This window comes from Papilio polytes, unplaced genomic scaffold (assembly GCF_000836215.1).
Source record: "Papilio polytes unplaced genomic scaffold, Ppol_1.0 DF824047.1, whole genome shotgun sequence".
Classification (NCBI taxonomy): Eukaryota; Metazoa; Arthropoda; class Insecta; order Lepidoptera; family Papilionidae; genus Papilio; species Papilio polytes.
This window is the reverse complement of record NW_013525157.1, coordinates 5995363-6006417: the sequence shown is the minus strand read 5'-3', so window position 1 is coordinate 6006417 and position 11055 is coordinate 5995363. Positions and strand designations below refer to the sequence as shown.

The window sequence follows — 11055 nt, the reverse complement described above, 5'->3', positions numbered from 1 at the left end:
CTCAAATGAAAGAAAAACAGGAACTTAGTTACAGAGTTATTATTCTCACGTCGTTATCTAAAGTTCTATTATACCGAATTGAACTTCTATCTTCGATACTAATGCTGAAAGTTTAACATCGAGGCTTCTGTTAGTACGAGTTTTGGAAGTTTTTCACAAGTTGTTTAGCTATGAATTTGTTGTGTTGATGTGTTTGTTGATGTGTTCAGAATACTAATAGCTGTTGCCAAACAAGATAAACTACTTACATGACTTTTGGATAATTTTTCTTTGTCATAATATTTGGAACAAATATTTACTAATACGTACATCGTTTCACTTTGACAAAGGCTGAAGACAACGAGATAAAAATTAATGACTATTTAGGAAGTGCCATATGATGATAAAAGTATTGGAAGATAGGCTACTGACTAGCCAGAAGTATTAGAACGCTGTTAAATATCTATTTTTAGATGAGATCGTTTAGATGTTACATGCAACAAATGTTATTGTAGCTCGGTTATTAGAAATTTACTTTTAATTCTGATTTATTTCCGTTTAGTTTTTCCACTATGTTTTTCCGTTCTCACAATTTTTCTTCTTTCTTCTTACTTATAAAGTTAAAAATATTGATACGTTTATACAGCTCGGAAGAGATACTTTGAAAGTTTTAATGATAATAAGTCTCGGAGACTGTTCTTAGAAATACTTTAAAATATTACTTGTTATCCTAAAGAAATTTCTTATCGTAGCATATTGTACTCTACGTGGTAAAAAGCTATAGCTAAATTAATTTTAGAAGTAGTCGGATACGACTAACGTGACAAAGTTTAAATTAATTTACACTAATATTATAAAGAGGAAAGATTTGTATTTTTGTATGGATCGAAATAACTCAAAAATCACTGGGCCGATTTAAAAACTCTTTCACTATTAAAATGCTACGTTATTAGTAATATAGTGAGGCTGTATTGTTTTTTTAATTATTTTTTAAGTTCACGCGAGCGAAGTCGCGAGCAACAGCTAGTGTTTTATAACACAACATCAAAACGTCTATACTAATCGTGTGATCTTCATTTGCAATTCGAATATCGCTGTTTAAATTAAAGAAAATAATGTTTATAAATTTTCACGAAAACGATAACATATTTCTTTTTTCAATATATGTTGATTAAAACGTATTACGCGTGTAAAGAGGCAATAAAGAAGCGGCGCATTAATCGTATAAATCACGCAAATCACGGGGCGCTGAGGGTAAAAACTTTTTGAGGGATAGTTTTCATTCGTAAATATCAGTACATATTTTTTAAAAACAACTTAATCATGGTAAAAATGAAACTGAAATGTTGCGTACTCATAACTTACCTAAGGCTGCGTTAAACCTAGTCCTTTTTAAAGGGCTCATATCTTCCCTTCTTTTTTATTTCGTAGAATTAAAAATGAATAGGTTTCGATTAGCAATCTATTTTGTGTTTGTTCAAAGACAAGCTGTCGAACTAACGAGATGTCAAACTGTAGCTATCGAGCAAACTATCGGTTAGTTCTCCTTGTTTACTTTGACCGTCTTTTAGATTCAATTTGATCGGTTAAGTATATTGAACACATACCTACATACCAATCTTTTATGCTTCTTCAAATGATTGAAAATTAAAATTTAACTCTACTGTATTGCGTTTCTATCTTTATCCATTGCAAGGTATGAGAAATTATTTTAATAGTGATCTGATACTCGGATACAATAAATGTTTAAAAATAACTTAATTGATATACTTAACTGAAGGAAGATGTAAGAGTAAATATTAATCAGTTGTATTCATAGAAATCTTCTGAATAACGAAGGACTTACTTTTTCTTAGCGGCACGTTCCTTCGTCTCCTTTTAACGAAGTAAGACAGACAGCCTCATTATCTGTAATGGAAGATCCGATTTCTTTCGCCAACCGCACGGGACACTGTTACGCTAATTAACTATTTAATACAAGAGTACCTTTAATTATAACCAATACCACGCATTTTATGTGCATTGAAACCCTGTCTCTCTAAAAAGTTTTTGCAATAGATAGATTTATTAGTTTGCATACAAATGAAACATTTTTTAATTTTTTTTAAAAATACTTTTCAAAACAGTTAATTGTTATGTTTTTCAAAAATAAAATGGCGTAGCATAACGTTACATCAGTTATTTTTTTTTAATGTAATTCTAAAAAAACAGCATAAAATATTAAATTTCTGTTGTAAAAGCTAACATTAATTTATATTACAACGCATGTCCTGTTTGTTTATTACACTTGTTTTCAATTGCGGTATTTAAATTATTCGTTCCTCTCAATATTTAATCTGGTTCCATCAATATTTCATTTGGCCAGTTTGCTTTTGATATATAAATATTTCACTTACATTATTTATTCATATTGCTTTCGCTAAAATTCTCATATTTATACACAGTTTTTGTGTTATTTTTGGTAGAGGTTAAAACATTTTATAGAAAATACAGTAAAATAAAAACCTTTTTATCGATGACAGTTTACCATTTTAACGGGTACTAATTCTTTTAGACTGACTTTGAGTTTAGTGTCAGTTTGAAACTCAGGAGTTGTGACATTAAGAGGTTCGCAAGCGCACTTGATTTAATTAAGTCGTGTAAAAGGTTGTCGAGCGCTGAGCGGACCCCGTCGTAAATATTGACGTTGATGAATAGACTAAGTTTAACCAAAAGTACTTTATTACACTTCGCACTTTTTCTTAATGAATTATTATTACAATTTGTTTTTTTTTATCTAAAAATATTATTATAGACATAAAAGGGGTAAAATGGGGTGTTTTACTTGCCTATAGATCAAAAGTTGAAACTAGCTATATACTGACACATGTGAAAATCGTTTATTGGAAAATATGTTATTTCTATTACTACTTAGTTATTGGCAGCGTTTTAATGTGGTCGGAGAACTAAAAAAAAACCGGCTGTAGTATTACGTGAAAATTTGTAATTAACGTGAAAAATATTTTCATTTCGTAAAATATCAATAAATACGACCTGTTCGTAATGAAAATGCAATTTATATGAATGTGCGTTCTTTTGAACGATTATTCTCAGACAAGTATTTTAATTAATGTTGTTCATGTCTCTTTGTATGAAACATTTATGTACGTTAAATAAATACATCGAATACCCAACATACTTCACATTTTTATTTACGTTTTACGATTTATTTACTAATAGGTACAACGTTTTATTTGTATTGTTCATTTGTAATACAGTTTGAAAGCAAGACAACAGAAAGGACATCTGGATCAAAGCTGGAGGTAAAACATAGTGGCAGCTAAGACTATATAAATTGTGGGAATTGTTGTGATTAGATGTAGTGTAGGAAGCTAGATTGGCAGTTTAGGTAATGCCAACATTCCATGTGATGATTGTTTGTATGTGTTGTAGCATTAAGGTCGGGGCGAGCGATCGCGGGGGGAGTTGTGCGCGAGGGGCGGCGGGGCGGCGGGGCGGGGGCGACATGAGCGGCGCGCCGCCCCGCCGGCATGCACAGACTGCGCACCACCTTCACGCGCTCCCGCACGCCCACGCCAGCAGACATGAAGACGCAGAGCAGCCTCGAGGTGCCGAAGCAGGTGATTACCGATGCCTCAAAACCACTTGGCGGTTAACCAAATTGGCTAGCTAGCCGCAACTTGAACTATCACCGTAATTGACAAACTATGTTCATTCCAATTAATTGGTTACACTGCTACGAACAGATGCAGTTTCATAGATAAATGTGACGTGGCATAAATAATGCAATCGATACAATAGATGCTGCCAGTAATTTAACTCCTATTCCAGATGCTTTGGTCTAATGGTTATTCATTAGACATGCTATTGCTTGGTCTATTAGAACTTTCCTTTTGTTGACTTTAAAAAGTCTATTGACAGCGCGTTAGTCCTACTGCAAGATAGAATTAGTGATTAATATTTATGAATGGTCGTTTCCAGCTGACATTGAATTCCCTTTAGTGACTGAGCTGCTCCGACCACAAACACGATCGGTCCTGCCCGATCTCATTATCACGTCCTAAATAAATAATGGAGTTTTCTCAAGTCACCTAATGAACTGTTTTAGATGGCGTTTTGGTCAAAACCCGAGAGGGCTTAATGATCCGATCTCACTAATGGCACATCTAAACTTTTCGTGTTTTACTCTTAAGTAATTTGTTAAGTACGAAAATAACAACTGTATTTTAATAAAATTGGAAAAGGCCAACTCTTAAGAGCCTTTTATCGCAATAATCTATTTTTGTGTAACTTATATTTACAATTTATATTTTCCTACTATAAACAAAATCTTAGTGTTCAAAGATCATTTTTGTTTATACCCGCTGTCGTTCACGAGGTTGCTACATCACGCCTTGTGCTCTAGTTGTATTTAATAAATAAAGGCAACATCAATAATTCGATATCAATATCGCTTTGTCTTGTCACTGAACTGAAACAATGCAAAGTGTGTAATATTCTATTTATTAAGACATGCTTCTCGTGGCACCTTATGCTGACTATCTTATGCCCGTTAAAACTTAAAATTGCACTACCATGTGCTCTTCTTTGCTAAAATTTCAAACTAAAATTGACGAATCTGCTTACAACAATAGTTTTTATCCATAAAATCTAAAAGAGGTACTCCATAGCTCGATGTTAATATGTTTTATTTTTGTCTAAGGTGCGATCTGCGTCTTTCGATGAGATCCAGTTGGAGGCAGCGCGAGGGCCGGGCGGCGGCGGGCTGCTAGCCGCTCCTTCGACTCCGCCGGCTCCGATGACTCCGGAACTTACCTCGAGGTAACAATACCACAATCTCACAAAAGATATGCGTGAACTATTTTTACAATGCAATTTTTACGTGCCTTTTCCGCATTGCTTGTTTGCCATTTTGTATTTCATGTTTATACCTGAATTTCTCTTTAATTTAGGAAAAGGAGGACGTGGTGTTCTATTCTTTCTTTGTCTCAATCCTGTCCTACCTATTCGATTTGATATTATTGATGTTTTATTTTTTATCTATAGAATGTTATATATAAAAATCTACAAAGAATCGGAAAAGGTAGCAAATTAAAACTTTTGGCAGTGCTTCCAAGCGTTCTCTTTCAATTAACTTTATTGAATCAGAACTAAGTGAATAGAATTAACGCGCAAATTTATCAATTTATATGAAAGAACAAAAATGTGAAAAGAACTAATTTTAATTTGTTACTTGATTTTTGGCAATTGTTAAGAAAGTTGATTACGGTCAAATTACAAAATGTTTAAGATATTTACCATTGCCTGTTGTTATGTAAGAAATCAAATGCTAAAATTTGTTAGCAATATTTCATAGCAAAAGCCCATCCCTGGACATTGTTTCTGTTCAAAAGCGTATATCAATTGATTTGAAAGTACTTTCAAGTAACATTAGAGACATGCATATTGTGACATTTCCATCTAAAAAGTCACTTTTTTTGAATAAATTAATATTACTAACGTCCTATTTATTTGTACAGGTTCCGCGTCTTTGGTCCAGACGCAGATCTGGTAAGGGCACGCCGCCACCATGCGTGCACTGCCGGCACATGGAGACGTGGCTGGCTCGGCGGAGTGAGGAGCGCGCTACGCCCGAGCGCCCGCCCGCCTCCTCCTCCGCCGAGGATGATGATGACGAAGACGATAGTGAAACCGACTCACCGAGGGTTCTACTAGCCCCGGTACCATCACCCAGAACATTGCTCCCGGCGCCACAGTCGCCGCCGCCCTCACCCGGCGCACCGTCATTCGAATTACAACCGCCAACCGATGAACCACCTATTCTACCACAAAGACGAAAGTCCATATCGAGGCAGGAAGCTTTCTTTGTTGAACCGACTGGAAGTTCTTTAGAAAACGTTAGAGCGTCTGAGCAGGATGCCAACGATTCTGCCAGAGATACTTTCGTGCACGACATATACCTCGCCGTACCAGAGTTAAAACGTGACCGCGCCGCGTCTGTCGATTCGTGTTTCTCGAAAGTATCGGGTGGAGCTCGCGCGGAGGAACTCAGCGGCACTGGTGATTCGCTGACAGTGCCCGGTAATAACTTACGTTCACGATCCGTGGATATTGTGCTACCTACCGCTGAGCAGAGCCGTTACAAAGCGCTCGCGTTGACCTCCTCGCAGGCGCCGGCACCCCTACAACACCAGGGACCTCAAGAAGCTGATGTTATTATCCTACAACCTCTTGACGAAAGGTCAGTGGATAAAGAAATTAATAAAAAAAGTGCTTTGTCTTGTTTTGTTTTTCTTTTAGTTTTAGATAATTTCTTTCAGAAACTAAATATTTTTTGTTTTGCCGCATGCTTTTACAGAATGCAATTTCATTTATTGTACTAATTAAAATTAGTTTTAAATTTTCATTTATGAGTTCATGGCTGTTTTTGTTTCTGGTATAATTACTGTGTACTAACGTAACCTTCCTCATTAAATGAGATGGATTTATGGCCTATGGGAATAAATCATAACCTTCAACATAAAATAGTTGTCCCAAATATTTTCAAAAAATCACACAGTTAACAATAATTAATGTAGTACATTAGTTATAATATATTTGACTTTTAAATAAAAATTATAAATTCTCCGAATCAGTTCAAACAGAGCAGTTTCAAGTTTTCCAGAGTTTGTTAGAACTCAAATGCGAAAGAACAAACTACTACTTACACTAAAAAAAAGTACGACGTAGTTTTCATGTCAATTAGGAGACAAGATAAGTTTAGGACGAACTTCCTGACTATGATTTTACACTGCCATTATGCAAAAACATATTGATAAATGAGAAATAATTAAATAATGTGTTTTTAAACAGGCGTTGCAGAATTGGAAATTCTGGGTTAAATATGTTACCAACCTCTTAACTGAAACATGAAGGGAAAGTATCCAGAAAGTTTTCTTTAATGTGAGCTTATGAATTTCACTGATAAGTAACTTTTTGCTCGTGTTTACTTTGCGGTGATGGATGGCCGTAAAAAGAATGTTCATTCTCATCTTAAAATACACATTTCTTTTATAAATTTCCTTATACAAAGTTTAGGTCGGTTGCTGTATTTTTGTTTTTCTTAACGTTTGACGGTTCAAGGCTATAAGGGAAATAAAATGACGAGCCGATATGTCCATTTATATTTGTTAATGCTTCCCACTACCAAAAAAACAGTTTACAAGTTTGTAACTATCTTTCAAACATTCCATATAAAAACAATGTTTTATGGAAAATTTCGCATGTCAGTAGAAATTCACGAATAAATTCTCGTTCTACACTAATACCAATGTTTACTAGTAAAATTACTTAACATTAGAGCTAAGTATAATGTGTAAAGAGGATTCACTGATTCAATTACAAACCTATTACGAAGACTTGTTGAATATCGTCTCTTTTGTGTTTATATTGTTTTAACTTAGAGAATATGTAACTTGATCAATTTATAGAAGTTTCGTTAACACTAAATTAGCGTAGGAGAAAAGATATCGATGGTCATTGATAATTTTAAACCACTGTCTTATTTTATCTTCAATTCAAATTTCAATAGAAATTTTTGGAATAAAATTTAAAATAGAATCGTAACTCTTTTACGGAGTCAAGCCGTTTGTTATGCTTTTATCAAGTAGAATAAACTTGAAGAAGAGAAAATTTTACCAAGTTAATAATAAACAGCGCTCCAGATGCCTGAAGGCTTTAGCTTTTTTTTATTTCGTTTTTACTCAAAGAAACCGATGTATTAATTTTACGGGCATTTCTATATTTCCTATTTGTTTAAAAGAAAGGCTTGTATAAAGACTATTAAATAACTTGACAAACGTTACGTTACGTTTTAAAATTACTAACAATTTATACATCTTAGGTTCTTGGGTTCACCAATATGATATTTGATTTTTTCGAAATTCGTATGTACATAATTATCCGGCGTTGTTACGGTGAAGGAAAACATCTCGATGCAACCTACACATATCGGAGAATAAATTCAAAGATTTGTGTGAAGTCAACTTGGCTTAGGCTCCGAGCCGCTAGTGGGGACATATAGTGAGCTGGTGATGATGATGATGATTATAATGTTGACGATGATGACGATAATGATGATACATTTCTTATGAAAAATAAAATTGTTCTTATGCAGAAAGCAGTTCATGGTCACCATCGTCTTCTTTTCATAGATGCGAATAGAAACGAATTGCGTGCAGACGTAAAAGGCTTTAGAAAAACCTTCTTTATTTACTCGCTGACGATTTGAATAGCGGCTTTCTATGGGGGCCGGCAAATTAGAATTTAAAATGGCACTTCTTTTCACGCGATACTTGAATGAGTAAGTTTTCTGACAGAACTCCTGCTGCAATCCGTTGCGAAAAATAAAATAATTGAAGACGACATTCTCACAAGATAACTAGATAATTGTGTTCTATACGAGTATATCGAAATGTACCGTTTAAGAATTAGGCGAACTATACATATATAGACACAAACTATGTATCTTTCTTTTAGCATTTTTCAAAAAGTGTTGTCAAAGCAACGTGCATGATGAAATTGTTATTATCAACACAACCAGAAATATTTCAATGATTAATGTGATCATGTCAACTAAATAATGAACCACAAATGTTTTAAATATTTAATTAACAATTCATGGTTCCAATGTGGCCAATGAAAGGAATGTGACAATTGTGCTAATATTATAAATGCAAAAGTTTAATTTTCACACGGACGGAGTCGTGGGCAAAAGCTAAAAATAATAATAAAGTCAGAAGTAAATAAAATTAAAAATATTACCTTTCTGAAGCAGTCGGATAAAAACATAAAAGCATTCTTGACTTCAACTGATTTAAATTCAACTCGCAAACAAAACTTAGAAACAGTACAGTGCAAAGAGATAGGAGTAAAAGTGTACATTAAACGGAACAGGTGTGGGTGGTCACGTACACCTTCTAGAACACCGTACATAAAATTATATTTCCTCTACGTTCCGAAAAACAACTAACAGTCTCATAAATGTAAATGGCCGTTTAAAAAGATAACCGCTTCTTATTTAAACACAGGGAAGCGGAAGATTTTGGTATTTAATGTAAAATGTTTCGCTAAACTCGCTTTGTGAGCAAGCGGAAATACTTTAAACTACGTTTGTGCATCTTAAACTTACTTTGAAATATATGATATAAACTAAACGAAATTACTTAGAATGGAAAAGGAATTCTGTCGAAAAAGTTTAATTAATTCTTTTATTAAGAGATTGTTACTCAGTTGTATAAATGTTTAAGTGGCTAGTTTGTCAGTGTCCTGTGCTATTCATTAAACAAATATTTTTTAGTTCATTTCCTGCCAACAAAAACAATTTATTTTTTACACGTATCAATGTGTGTGTTGTCAACTTTGTTAATTAATTAGCAATTCCCGGGGCATATGTTACAAAAACTTATTGACTTTAATTAATACTCATGTATTGTACCGACAAGTCATGTGTTACAATTTTACGGGACTTTCACTGAAGCTGAATTTAATTAAGCACTTTATCAATTTAGATATTTCTTTTACCCGTACTTAATGCACGAGACCTGCGTTTTTTATGTTTATGACATACTATAAAACTCTGATTTTGATCTTTAAAGTTTACAGTAAAATTACGCATTGAAAGTTTCGAAAAATAATATCGGGAAATCAATAACTATTTAATATTAATTATCAATAAAGTAATTACAGTGATGTAGAAATCAAAATTTGTTTCAACTTGCCCGTGATCAAATTTCTTGTTGGTGAAATTACACTTGTAAATTCTTGTAACTGAACCTTACAAGTCTACGAGGATTCTATTACAATCTAAATGACTTCTTAGCAAATGGTTATACTAACATTTTTATGATCCAATTTAAAAATAGAATCATTTTGTTATTGTAAGTCCCTCAGGAAAAGATCCAAAATGAATGTCACTTATTATTTGTACATTAGTTAAAGAAATTGTATGTTGCATTATGAATAACCAATTTTAATTTTACGATGAACATATGTAGGTAAAAATCTAATATAAAACTACATATTGGTAAAGGGTAAAGGTAGAGTAACTGGCAGCTCTTATTTGATGGCACTAAGGAAACAATCTTCGAAGGAAATATACATTCTTACAATTGACATTTACTATAACTTTCAAATAATATACTGATACTAGCTGTTCCCGTGCGACTTCTTCCACATAAAATTATGAACATTTTATTTTGTTGTTGACATGACATAACATTATGACAAACCATGGCAACCTTGCTTCCTTGATATCGGCAGCAACTTATGGTTTTTTTTCCACATTAGGGTTTTTATCCAAAATATTTACCCACTAAGTTTAATGGCGTGAAAATATAAAGCCTAAAGCATGACGTAAGTGTAGGGCTTTTTATTAAAACAAGAATTATTCAAAAATATGCTGTAATTGCTGACATTTTAGGCAACAAAAAGTGTGTGTTTACGCTTTATTATAATAGTATAGATTAAAATAACTCAAAACTACTAGGCGGGTTTTATAAATACTTTTACCATTAAAAAGCTACGTTTTCAGTAAGTAACATAGGCTTCTTTAATATTATTTTTATTTCACGCGGCTGAAGTCGCGAGGAACAGCTAATAACAATAGTTTGAACTAATATGTCGTAATAGACACGGTTAATGTGCTAGAAAAATGATAACACAGTCTTCAGATGCAGTAAATTTAATTAGTAAAACTATCTTCTAAGCATTGGTTGTATGGCAGTATAAAAGAGGGCTGTAGGCGGTTGTCGGAAACATGCATCGGTAAACCGCTCGCCCGGAGGCATAGCGGTTAGCTTATGCATACTTCGCCTGCTACTTGTATACTCGAGTACGCTGATTAAATGCCTAATTTTCTAACTAGATATTTACCTAATTAGGTTGATATATGACGTTAAAAAAACCGAAGAAAAGTTCAATTACTCTATACCAACAAAACAAAGAAATTATCTGCATGTTATAGAATAGAAGATAATTTAAAATAGATTAATACTACGAGATATGTAGTTATGTCTTTTCGTCATGATACAAGTGCTT

At 33.6% G+C, this 11055-nt stretch overlaps 1 protein-coding gene across 1 annotated transcript; it reads left to right on the top strand.

The window, feature by feature from the left end:
- The first annotated feature begins 3484 nt into the window (after positions 1 to 3484).
- LOC106100374 (eye-specific diacylglycerol kinase-like) lies at positions 3485 to 8171 on the top strand. Its single transcript, XM_013279202.1, has 4 exons — positions 3485 to 3599; positions 4706 to 4800; positions 5499 to 6220; positions 8135 to 8171. The coding sequence occupies exons 1-4, from the start codon at positions 3485 to 3487 to the stop codon at positions 8169 to 8171; spliced, it is 969 nt and encodes a 322-aa protein (XP_013134656.1).
- The last annotated feature ends 2884 nt before the right edge of the window (positions 8172 to 11055 follow it).